This window comes from Parus major, chromosome 3, assembly GCF_001522545.3.
Source record: "Parus major isolate Abel chromosome 3, Parus_major1.1, whole genome shotgun sequence".
Lineage (NCBI taxonomy): Eukaryota > Metazoa > Chordata > Aves > Passeriformes > Paridae > Parus > Parus major.
In genome coordinates, this window is record NC_031770.1 from 81,537,244 (window position 1) to 81,551,319 (window position 14,076).

Consider the following 14,076-nt stretch of genomic DNA (forward strand, 5'->3'; position numbering starts at 1 on the left):
CCCTCAAAATCTCTACTTAATTTCTTCTTTGAATATTTACAGTTTTACGCTGCAGTTTGAAATTGTTCAAACAAGAGCAGTAAGAGAAGGAAAAGGTGAATGGCATGAAAACAATCATAAACTAGTATAGATATTTTACACTATTAAGATTTCTCTTTAAACCAGACATTTGTGTTTGATACTGAATAGATACTACTGTAACTGATGCTTTCTTACAGGAATCATAATAAAAGTGGACAATACAAAGTTTGAAAATGCAAATAGAATACTTCAGGTTTGCTAAATGTGGTACAGTTTGTGAATGAAGAGACAGAGGGAAGAATCGTGTTTCAGAGTGTCAGGTAGAAGAGACAACCAGGGCACACATACTGATAAGCAGAGGTACCATTAGCTAAGAGTTTGTTTCATAAAAAACAAAAAATTATTAAATCATGACTTACACAGAGCCATAAGAAACATTAGTGATACAAGTTAAAGGCTATATGAAGAAGAAGGAGAAAGAAGGAGAAGGAGAACAAGGAGAAAAGAAGAAGAAGAAGAAGAAACAGGAATTATAAATTACTAGGAAGGATTTATAGAATCATTCTATATAGAGGGATCCTATATAGATTCTAAATAGGAGAAAGGAAACTCAGTTATACTTACATGAATGATTTCTTAATTATTGTCTTAAATTCAAAGTAAATTCTATTATTTTAAGAGTACCCAAACTCAGTAACTATACTATGTTATTATAGTATAAATCCAAACATTTAATGTAATTTGACTGAAAAATGGGGACCTCCGGTGATTGCAACAGGCTCTGGATCTAGTCTTTAAATTTTGAATGTAGTAGTATTCAGAATTAGTATTACACCATGAGTTCCATGAAAAATTTAGTTTCCTGCACATGGATTTCATCCTCAAATAAATATTTTAACAGATAGATAATACGTATCACAACAAAACAATATTTAGTCAATACTAGTGATTTGATTTGATTCAACATAAACTTGGTTGGACAACTGCTTACACCTCATGCATACTTTCTCTAAGTTATACAATTATATTTTCTATATACCATATATAACTTTATGCAGCTGTAATACTATTTCAGCATAGTTCTGTCAATCTTGATCAGGAATTTTTGTTGGGTTTTGACTTGTTCAGATTTTTTATTAGCTTTTACTTAATTTTAGCAATAAAGCAGAGAGAGCCAAAACTCATAAGCTATTACTAAAGAATAAGGAGAATAATAAATGTAAACAATGAACAAAATCAATAAAGGCTTTCAAGTTTGATGTACTAATAACACATCCTCAAATTCAGCATCTGGAAAAATCCATTGCCTGTGTAGAAAGGTGTTTGGACTAAATGACTCCCTCTGACCTCAGAATCCATGACTCAATAATATAATTTAACTTTCAAATTAATGTAAAATATTTTGCGAGGAAACTAAAAGGTAGGTTCTGAAATTAAAATGTATGCTAAAACACATTTTGAAGAATAGCTCTTATGATACACATATTCAAAAATGAGAAAAAAGGTTCTTGAGTATTATTAATTTTGTCATTAGCATAAAACAACCCAGAACAGTTCTTATTCTTTGAAATGCTATTCAAGTGAATACAGCTGTAATCTACTCATTACTCAGATCCTTACATGTAACTGTGCACAACTCTCTCAGGTCTCAATCAGTGGTGCAGTCCAGTCTTCAGCTACTTTTTTCCCCCAGTCTCCAAGCCCTCTTTTTAGATTACCATTTCCTCCATCTTTAGAGATAAATTATACTATACAGAGGTGTCACAGTGAATACTGAATATAAGCAGGGACATCAGAAGTAATCTATCTGAGAAACACAGAATTCACAGGACTCCAAATATGAAATCCCCAAAAGGCTTCCTCTGATGCAAATCAGTCACTTCTGTGCAAAAATTACCTGTTTAACATGCCAGCCAGGACACATCTAATCTACATCCTGAACTTTTACAACTGCCTGAAAGAAGAGTTTTAACCTTCTGCAATTTGAAATCCTGATTGTGGGATGTGTTAGTAGTTTTCTAAAATTAGTGAAGTTTTGTAAATTTTCTTTTAAGCCTCTTTCCTGACCTACTAGCATTAATTATTACATCCTTATTACACAAATCTCCCCAAAACTAGCATCCACACTCTCAGAAGAGTATTTCAATTTATTCTAGTGTAGTTTTGCCTCCTTTCCCCCTTTGTGAAAATTTTGACCATATTACTAATGTTAATGTAGTACATAAATAGGAGTTAAAGAATTCAGATATATGGCTGAAAGGGTGCTGAAGTGTTTAATCCCACCCTCACCCTGAGATAGGTTCAAGTATGACTTATGTCACCTCCAAAAGTTGCTCATCATGAATGTATTTAAATACTTCAATAAGTTTGACATCAAACCTTAATCACCACATACATTTCCTGTTCACTCCAGTACACAAAAGGATTACTCTCCTTGTATAACAACTTTTCATGTTCTGGGAGATATTTAAAGCTTCTCTTTCCCCTCAGTCCTCTCTTTTTCCAGATTATTTTATAGAAAAAGATATTTTGTCAACAGTATCTCTAAACACATCAAACATGCACACAAAGAATCCCATGAAGATTACTTATAAAAGATGAAAATGCCCTATTCTGTGATTTATTGAATTTTTAAATAAATGCAAAACTTTAAAAACAGATCCAAACCACAAACTAACCAATAATATTTTTTTTTTAGTAATCACATTTATTTCTGATATTTTGATCAACTCTTTCTCATATATCCTATGTTGCCTATTTATATAGTAGCACAGTTCTAATAAATATTACATTACAATTATAATGAATAGTGGGCAAAATTTCACAGTCATCATGAAACACCATTTACTGCTTGGCCTATTTAGCAACACTATCTGTAGAAAACAGGCAAATTTTGAGAAATATATTAATAATTTTTCCATTATTTCAGAAGTTACACCTTAAAGGTGATTAGTAATGCTGTATAGCAAATAACAAAATATTATTCCATAAAAAAAAATAATTTGGTAAGGAGTTTAATTTTCACGGGACTCTAAAGTCATTAGGGGAGCAGAAACCCTCTTCCTTTTTGTTAATCTTAAATCATGTATAAGGAGAATCTCAGCAGCTTTATGCTTTCCCTGAAAGTTAATTCCTCTACTTTTTCTACAGTGCTATCTACACTCTAGAGAAACAGACGGGTGCAGTTTAGAAGAGCTGTCTTTTGCATGATAATTAATTTTTAAGAACCCATGACCATGGAAAACTGTATCTTAAATAATCCACAGACTGGAATCAGCTCCTATGTTAGAAAAACATAGGTATGAACTTCTAATTAATTAAGCTCAGACACTCAAATTTAAGTAGGTTCTTCTTCCAAGCTAAGTAGAGTTGAGCAGCTCTTGAGCAGCCACCATGCACAATAAACTAGTGGGACACATTCCAGAGGGCAGCCAAAGAATTCACTAGCAGAATCATGAAACATTGAGGAAATTAAAGTCTATGATTCAGACTATGTTCTTTTATATTGCAAATAATGATCTTATTTATTTTATATAGTTTCTTAATGTGCTACTAGCTCCCTGCTAGGAAAGGCAATTTAAAATACATATAATGACACTACAAGCCTAATTTGTTTCTTTTATGCCTACAGGTGTTTGGCTGTGATTTGGTTTTTTTGGTTTGTTTTGGTTTTTCTTTTTGTAAAGGGTTCTTGCTTCTGTTACTATAGAGAATGGATGATGCTCAATCAGAGTAAATACTACTCAGTATTTCTTCTGTTCTTGTTATATGCATGGCCATGAAATGTGTAGTATTCAGTCTCTGCTCTGAATACCAAATTAATATTTTCTTTTTTTTTATGACAACCATTGCTATAATTGCCACACATACCACAGACCACACATATTACTTTAACTTCATAAATGCTTTTAGAGTAAGGTAATGCTTTCCTACTTTTAAGAAAGAATCTTTTCAATGTAGCTGCTAATCCATTCTTGGCCTCTAGGACATGATTTTACAATACCTGCTATTACACAGAAATGCATAAATTCAAAGCAAAGCCCATGCTGGCTTCTGTGAAAACTGTGAACACTTATGGCTTCCTCTTCACATACAAAAATGGCCTGAGAAAGAATTCTACAGAAAAAAAAGTTTCAGTCTGAATGGTAAACATTTTCCAAAATTTACAAAATGGAAAAAAGCTCTTATAATAGAAAACACTATAATTTACCTGATCTACAGTGTGGGCGAATTTTACTGTGTGAGAATTGATTCTTTTGTCTTGCTTCTGAGGGAGAAAAGTGTTCTTTTCACATTATACCCGAAAATTTATTCTGTTTTCAGCAGATGGTACAATAATGTCTTTCAACAATACAGCATTTATCTGACAAAAGCACAACTCACTAGTCTAATTTTGCTATCAATATTGGAAATATGAACTGGAATTACACATCATTTATTTTTGAGAAAAACATACCAATTATCTAGAATTACTTCTTATTTTCAGTGAGAAAGAGTTTTCAAGCCTAAAGGCGCCTTGCCCTCTTCAGCCCCAGACTTGTGGTGTTACCTTCTCCTGGATAAGAGCTAAGAGTCTGTGAAAGACATACAAGGTCTGGTATGCAATCAGGTCTGAGAAGTAAAAGAAAGGTAATTGTGATGGGGTTTATATGGCTGGAAGGGAGGTGTGATAACATGAAAGACACAGCAGTAACACAATAGCAGCAGACAGTGAGAATATATAGATGGGTACAGAAGGGAGGTTAATCACAGTGAAGGATCACCATGCTGATGACTCCTGCTCCTGGCAAGCACTGCATCTAGAGGTAATTTGAGTTCTCAGTAATCCTTGGTCATTTACCTGTTCCTTCTGCATGGCCTAACCAGCAGCACCTTACCTCCCCCAGAAGCAAAAAGAATGTATGTTCTCTGACTTGAGTAGACACAAAGAAAGGTTCATCAAGTTTCCCGTATTAGCTGCATGCTTCCCAACTGAACAACAAATCTAAATGAAAAACAAAACAGCTCCTAAAAGATCCAAGTTTCTAGATAAGTAATTTTGCTAGCTTGCTCAAGTAATTCAAAACCCTACTTAAAATCAGGCAAGTTCTAAATTAAACAGATAGAGAAGCTAATGTGTTGCTTTCCTTGAAACTGCTTCCTTCATTAAAATAATTTAAAAATAAACAAGAGAAAAGATCTGGAACATAATTAAATATAATTAGTTCTAGCTGTTATTCAAGGTCCCTCTGAAATATCTTTCAGTCCTGGAAGGCTAAGGGCTAATTTAGTGAGTTATGTGCTTTCATCCAAGTTTCTCAGGTACATGAAAGGTTTTCTAAAGGATGTTTGAGAAAAATGAGACATTTCAGAGCATGTTTCAATATTCGCCTTACATTTCCATAAACTGATAATTATTAACTTCACTAGTTTGTAAATCCTATAGTGTTACTCAAGCTCCTTTAAGGTTTGCTAAACAGTATTACTTCTTTGTAGGTAGAAAAATGACTTGTCTCTATATGACTTAACATCTTTTCTTTTAGGAACTCAACTAATTTGCAGCTATAATCTCACTTCTAGAAAATTTATCAAACACAGCAGGTTTAGAAATGATGCAACAGCAGAAGTGATGGATACACCAGAGGATTATGCCACCATTCAGAATGACCTCAAAAGGCCAAGAGAAATCCTGAGTTGCTGCAAATGGAAGTTGCAAAAAATGGTTTGAGGTTGTTACACTAGATCATTTCCAGATGCTGTTTCTAACCTTTTCCATTCCATACTTTGACAATCATTCAATAAATTCAGTCTGTTTAAGTTAATCAACAGGACTGAATCACAGTTAAAATAATCAAATTGTGTAGGAAGAACTCAAAATGATTAACTTATTCAGTTACTCTAAACTAATTTTTTTTATATAATTTATTCCAATAGGCAGAAATACTACTTAAATTTTTAACCCTATTACTCCACTCATATTTATCGTACAGAATTTGCTATAGTATTCTGTATTAAATGTAGTAGCTAGGCTTAGTAAAAGAGCTTTGATTAAATTATAAGGCTCCACAAAGAGTTCTTGAAAACTGCGAGTTCAGCTAGAAGTTTAATAATCTGAAAACTCAAGAGACACTAGTACTAACTTTTAATGAAAGATTTAATTATAAAGATGAAATAGAGCCCAAACGATCTTGTTTCAAGACAATACACCCAGAGGTTTAATTGGGCTTTGCCAACTCAATTCCAGGAGTGACAGATGCCAAGAAATTCAAAATGTACAAGCTGCATCTTCAAAGTCTGCACTATACTCTTGCAACCTGGGATGCCACTGTCTACGAAAAAGCAGAAATAAACATATATTTTTACTCTATTTTTCTCATTTTTCTGCTCCATGCATTTGGCTTCTCCCTATGTAAATTGCTATTAGAATCAAGTGAAAATAATCCATTCTTATGTAACAGGAAGCCAAACTGGAATGGATTCAAGAAGGTTATTTTCTAAAACTACTTTTAATTCTGTAAGGTTGGTGTTACATGCATTTCAAATATATACTTCAGCAGAAAAGAAAAAAATTTACAAGATACGCAGTACAAATTGTGGTGCCATAAATTTTTCTGTAATAGTATATGTCTGCAAGTGTGCATTGACAATAGTGGTTCACCTCAGCAGGGGTATCTGGTTACCTGCATTTCATACAAGTTCAAGACTGCAAACAGCAATGTCTTAATCCTTAATCTAATCAAGTAAAAAAAATCACATATTCTGCCTGAGGACACTTCAGCTTCTCTTTCAGGAACGCTCCAACATCAGTAAAACATACCCTGCTGCTCAAATCCTGGACATCCAAACCTTACACCAATCCTGCAACTCATAATTAACATGCAGATCTAAACACACTTAGCAGCTGCTCTCCTTCTCTCTCACCACAAACCTGGTCCAGTATTCCATTCCTGCATCTCCAAAGCCCCTTTGAGTCAATAAACTCACTCTTACTCTGACACTTACTCAGCCCTGCCAATACAGTAGCCACACTGAATCATTTGTGGATGGAGGTTACATCATCAGTGCCTACCTAAAACTGAACCCTCAGATTGCTAAATCCTCAGCACAACAACCTTAAATCTATCTCTGATATCTTCTATAAAGATGCTCAGCTTTAGCTCATCCCACCCTCTCTCCCTAAATCAAATCTACACCAGAAATGCTGTCAATGTAGCAATGAATAGGAGTTGCTGCTGATACCAGTTGTGAAACCCACTTTCCCCTCTGGGCACAGAATTAATAGTGGTTTGCTGCCCTGCCAGATCAAGCCTTGACCAGCCAGGGAGAGTGTTGTCACCCAAAACAAATACAAAGTTTAAAATATGGTATGGAGCCAGATTTCATCTTCCACATGTCTCAGTCATGCAAACCATAATTCCAATCAGTCACAAAGCAAACTCTATGCAGCTAATACCTTTCATCTCAGATATAAACATACTCTGTTAATAACTTCTGCATCAGTTAAATCCATGAGAGACAAATTCTCCTTGTTTCAGAGCCAAACTTGGGACAGCAGCTACTTCCGACCATGGCAGCAGCGCTTGAACATTTCAGAAAGCACCAAACAAACATCAGTAAATCTTCCTGGTCTTTAATACAGTGATGGTTATGCATGAGCTCTAGAGGAAGATAACCACAGCTTTAAATGTACTTTTAGAAAAACCAAATGAAATCAACAAAGGAGGTCCCAACAGGAGAAGCTGATGTTCTAAGTCACTATGTACAGATCTGTCACACATTTAGAGAGACAAGTCTGTGCAAAGCTAAGAAATCCAAGATATTGATGTGTCCTGTAAAATGAAATGAATGCTTGAAAGAAAGATGAAATTATGATTTTACACTACTATCCTCTATTATTCCATAGTTTCCATTTACTTTTTTACTATATTTATCTAAGGTCTTAACGAGAGTTTTAATTATGAGCTGAAGTTACTCTTTAAACAAAAAATTATTTTATCAGCGATTCCCAGTTAGAAATTCTAGGACTACAACTCTTTACCTCTCCATTTTATGAAGATGCAAAATACTAAAGCAGCAAATATACTGCAAAGCCACTGACACATGAACTGTGCATTTATAATGTATCCCAAAAAAGCATTTCGTGAAACTGTGTTAAAAGCATGCATAATGAAGACTTTAAACAATTCTCCAAAATCAAAAGCCAAAGGTAAATCTGTAACAAAAATCTGTTACCTTTCCTGGAAACTGAACTTTTAAGAGCACATATGGTGTATATGCTATTCACAGAAACAACTGCAATACCCTAAAAGCATTAAGGAAGCAGTGCTCAATTTTCTCTAACATCATTCCATTTTGCAAATCATTGTAAGTAAGCAGGAATGCTCAGTGAGAAAGGGAGCTTAACAGGACCATTAAAACTATCTTTTTGAAGACACAGGTTTAAGTAAAACTCAAATGGTCTTCCAGACTAGCAGATATACCACATATGTCACAAAAATCTGACACCTTGTCCTTATTCTGCTTTCAGGCATGCAAAAGAACTAAATGAGCTGTGAAGAAAGCAATATGAGGACGGTATTAACACTGAGAACAAGGAAGTAAAACCAGCATCGGCCCACATTTAAAAAAAGAAGGTGGAATGAAAGCTTAACTGCATCAGAAATTCAAATAATCAATAATTAATTTATAATCATATTTTTTTTGGTTTTGTTAGCTTTTGGGATTTTTTAGTTTGTGGGGTTTTTTTTAGCCTGAGTTTTAAATTTGTGCACAGTTTGAAACAAGATTTCCAGAAATATTACTTAGTAACTTTTTGAGCTATAATGTATTTTGGTATCTTTAATTAAGCATTTTTCCCATTTCCAGTATTATGTTTCCATGAATGACATGATTCACCAATATTAAGAGTAATAATACCCTAGTTGACAGACTTCTTCTCATGTAATTGATATTTGCTGCTTCTGCTCCCAAACACACCTGAGGTTTTCTGATTACATGTCATCCTCAATTTTGCCAAGCACCTAAGTGTAGTCAAAGCCCTGCTACCTTTTAGTTCTGTAGGAACACTTCTAAACTCCTTTTTCCTTAATGCTATCATTTCAAGATAATATGAGAGGGAAGAGAAAACTGCCTGAACCATTTGTCATTTTCCAGTTCTGTCCGACATGCACGCATCTCAAAATCTAATCTGTAATAGGGGATGACATATGCAGCAAAAGCAGGTATACACTTCCAAGGTGTATGACACTCTTTAGGCATATATCAAGTCTTGGCTGATTCTTTCATTCCTGCCTTTCAGGGAAGAGATTTATGTATTCCCAAATCTGTATCTCCATGCTAGGTATATAAGAAAAAAGTGCAGATCCACTAATTATTCTATTCATCCATTATTTCCTTCGTTATCAGTAGCATCAGCAGTTGCAAGGACTAAAAATTACTTTTACTAAAAATTACATTTACTCTGTGTACTATTTTGCAGCATCTTTAACACTTCACAATTGCAAATATGCTAAAATCTCTGCTTACAAACATAACAAAGAATGAAATGACATCTTAAAAAGTGCGAGATGTCCAGAAGCAAGTTAAACTATTTTCATAGGGTCTATATAACACCAATCTCTTTTTTCTTACCTAATTATTAAATTTTCTTACCTAATTATTAATCTGATGTATCAGCAAAACTCAAACAGTAGAAATTAAAAAAAGCAAAATATACTTGATAACCATTTTAGTACCTCAAACAGCAGCAGACTGAAAAAAATATTCAGCTTCTCTAGCTGCATAATATTCTCAGTCATTTTTTTCTTAACTATTTTAGCCATGTTCTACCATAGTTGGGAAAAAATAGTACAGCCTTTTTTTCTAACCCACAAGAAACCTTTATTACAACATATATAAACTTACATTTGAAGATATTAGACATACTGCATAAATAAACTTCTAGGGAAGAGGAGATTGTCTGAAGAATTCTCTACATCATATCAGACACACTTGCCTTTGGAATAAAGAATGAGGTGCATACCACACCTGCCCAGAGCAACCACTGGATACAGAATAGATACATGGAGAAAGGCTTATGAGGACAAGCTCTGACATGAATAGCTCAGTTCTCAGCACTTTAAGCCTTTTGATCATCTAGCTGAACCTAGCTATAGGAAAACAACCCAGTAAACCTATGTGCTTTCCATTTCTGGGCCTCTGTCTTTGAGAGTTGTCATAAAGGATCTGCTATCATGAGAGAAGCTCAACATTTGAAAAATAATCCATCTTCCACAGTATCTAAAATCTTCCATTTTGAAATCTTAGTATCTTACAATTCTATCTGTTCTGCAGTAGGAATACAATTGGGGATCAGAAAATTTCTATTTCATAGTAAGTTAAGGTTCAATTACAGTTTTCTTATAAATTGTATTTATGAAGCATGAAAGATTCCTATTATACATAAAACTCAAAAGCCCATATACAACATCTGTAAAAATAAAGAGAACAAACTTTTATATTAATATGATTTTGTCTAGAATTCAGCATGCTGGTGTCAGTAAAGCACTTAAGTATGTGCTTGATTTTGAGCTCATGACGAAGTACTTAAACAAATTAAAGCAAACTACTAACTTACTTGAGAGTTTAGTAACATAAAACTCAACTGTGTAGAAAATCAGGTTAACTATACTGTTTTACATGCTTCTTTATTACTTTTACTTTTCATATTAATACGTGGAAATACTATATATAAAATTATATGATTCATTTGACATTAATTTGCCATATTGTAAGATTAAAGGATTTAACCAATTAGACAACAATATAAAAATATTCAGAGTAATCTCTGTACTTGTCTGTTGTAGTTTCTTAGAAACACTGTCCAATAGACAACCTAATTTTTCCATTTGTAAAGCATGGGGCACAGACAGCGCTTTAGAACTGTGGTCATAGACTGGTAAGCTTGTTCCAAGAGTACATAGTTACAAACTCTCTAAACCAGTCAGAATTATAAAGTAAAATATTTTTTTATCCAAGATGTATACACAAACCTTCAAGGGGTTGAGCTGACATTCCATCTACTGAAGACATGATGGAATACAAAGTTGAATATTCTTGAATTCATGCATTTGACAAACTATTTGGAACTTAGCTCAAGTCTTAATGAGGAAATTAAAAATGTTGAGCTCTTTAGATGCTTCAGTTAGAAAAATTAAAAGGAATGTTGTTTTATGCCAACAATATGGAAATAAAATATTACTATAAAAAATAAAGCAGAAATTTGCTTGGATGAATTAGACATTTTTTTCAATTTCTGTTTTCCATCAAATGTTCAAAAGTTAATTGCAAAGTAACCCGGATACAGGTCTTAGATAGTTCTTTTTTCCTCCTATCTGCCAACAACAATTAAACTAACAATGAAGCAAACCAAACCTCATGTATTTCCACACCTCTAATCATAACTAAAATTCAGAATCTCTAATTTGATTGTTTTAAATGGGAGATACTCTTTGTAATTAACAGTGGTTTTGCCTAAGAAACAAAACACAATTAGGATACTTGTCAGCTAATGAAGTTTGATTATATGAAGTATTATCATTCTCCAAACTCTAATTTAAGTATTTATGAAGAGTTTTTTTTTTTAAAGCTGGTGTTTTGTTTATTTCAAACTGATATTGTATTATTAGATTTGATTATAAAACAAGTAAAAATTCTTTAATCCTTTTTAGAATAGTACCTATTCTATTAGTATAGAGAATAGGAAGGCTTCTATAGAATAGAATATTCAAGAAGACTTGCTACACAAATTAGGAAACATTTGGAATCAGGTCCATAAATCAGGCCCTCAGAATTAGAGCCCTATTGTGATATATTTCCAGAATATTATCACATATAGAATATATGAGAGTTTGCAAATGAACACAATACATTGATTTGGACTAAATGCAAGAATGCATGAACTTTAAAATCACTGACTTCACCACAAGCTAAGAAAACTTCAGTTACTTTTCCTACATGTACTGCAGCACTTCAAAATCCTACAGTGTCAGCTACAGATTGACAGATGCCCAGCTCCTGAGGCTTCAGCAAATATGAAAGCAACAAAAATAATTACAGTATGGCAAGGTTAAGCAGTTCCATAGAAACTAACTCAGTAAAGCACAATGCTCAGTATGAGCTTGATATCACTGTGGAGCATTGAAAGGTTTTGTGTTGCCACTGGCAAAACTCTGAAAAGAAAGATGGCTAATTCTGTTAAACATGTGAGATTTAATAATGTTAAAAATGAACAGCTGCTTTAAACTTAAAAAAAAAAATTATTGTTTTAAATTATACATTTCCATATCCTTACAATTGTTAAAAGTCTGTTCACTTTTGATTGTCATCAATAAATCTTGTATTCTAGCAGTGACCTAAAATAAGACACAGCTCATTGTCTAATTCTTTCAAGAAATGGCATTTTCAGAATATAATTCAAACATACTAGAAATTTGGGTTGGGAATTACATACTCCCTCTCCAACAGTCCAAAATTTCTACATCATATCCTAGAAGTAAAAAGAATAAAATTAAGACTGCTTGAGCAACACTTAACCCTTTTGTTAAATTAGACCACTGCAAAATAAATCTATGGTGGATGTTTTTGATATGTATCAATACATTATTTTCCACCAAATAAAAAGCTTTTAGGATAGTGTAAAATCAAGTTGCAATCCCAAGTGAAGTGGAACACTTTGCATAAAATACATACCAATGCATAGAAATACATGAAAAATCTATGTAACCCCTATTTATTTCATATATTTCTTTTCCAAATGTTGAAGGAACATACATTCCCTCTCCCTCTCTTTCCTCTACAGTTTACTGGAAAAAAATATTTAAGAATAAATTTTACCAAAAATTCTATTCTGCTCTTTACCTCCTACTCATTGTAACAAACTAATAACAACAATATTATGTGCTGGATAACTTTTTCATCATGAAAATTAGTAATTTGAAATTATTGAAATAATAATGTGAAACATGAAATCTAATTCTGAAATAAAATACAGCAGATGATTTTCCAGTTTTACATGAGCTAGAGAGAGAATAGCAAAGCTGCATTGTATGTTCAGCTGAATACTAAAGTTGTATTGCCCGCATAGTCAACGATTTATACATTGCACTAAGTCTTCTAACTCATTACTTCAAGTATTTTGGAAATTATATACTATGATAAAAACTCATACAGTCTATTTATTATCCAGTCTGATAATAATTTTACCTTTCCATATGGAATTTTCTCATACTTTATGGCTCTCTTTTTGAATTTGCTGTTTAAGGTACCTCCTAGCATTTTCTGGGTTCTTAAATCTTAATATTCTGTAGAATGATGCTTTTTTTTACATTTTAAGAAACAAATAAATACAGCTAAAACACTCCACAACACCACTCTTTAGCCTTTGTGGAAAATAAAAGGTGACAGTACCTGGTGAGCTTGCAACAACTGCTCAGCAAACTGACGGACTTCCGATAGGAGAAGCGATATTAAAGAATTTCTTAGTATGTTGTTCCTTCCTAGCAAACCCAGAGTTTGTGATACAGAATGCAGTGCCTGAAACTAAAGAGAAATAACAGTAAATTTAATCTTTCAAAATGCATCTCAATCATTTTTTATCCCAAAATATCAAGCAGAAAAGGGATTTACATATTAAAATGTTAAAGAAAAAAGTCCCATATGAAATTTTAGAGTTTAAAATTCTATCAATAATTGATGTATTGACATATGGGATCTATGAGAAATCAACATCCATCCTCACAAGATTGACATTACAGGAAACTGTCATGTGAACAAACAGCTCCAAAAGTGTGAACTCCTCGGGACACCACTTTCCAGCATTAGATGTCATCATACCCATCTCCTCACATAGCAAATTGGTGACTACCCTGCACATACAGTTCTTCTGCTTTTCACAGCTAGACAAATAAATGAACAAATTCTTTGAAATTCATATAACCTGAGAGCTGTACCAAGGTGTTCTGTCAATATAGTTATTGGGAAAAACCTTGATTAAATGCTAACTTCTAGAAGACACACTATGTATCTGTATATATTTTC

General features: G+C 33.3%; 1 protein-coding gene across 1 annotated transcript in view; it reads right to left on the reverse strand.

Annotated features, from left to right (window-relative positions):
* MEI4 (meiotic double-stranded break formation protein 4) overlaps positions 1-14,076 on the reverse strand; it is a 71,060-nt gene that overhangs the window by 26,329 nt on the left and 30,655 nt on the right. The window contains exon 4 of the mRNA XM_015621532.3: positions 13,447-13,578. Coding sequence (XP_015477018.1) covers positions 13,447-13,578 — 132 coding nt within the window. The remainder of the gene's footprint in view (positions 1-13,446; positions 13,579-14,076) is intronic.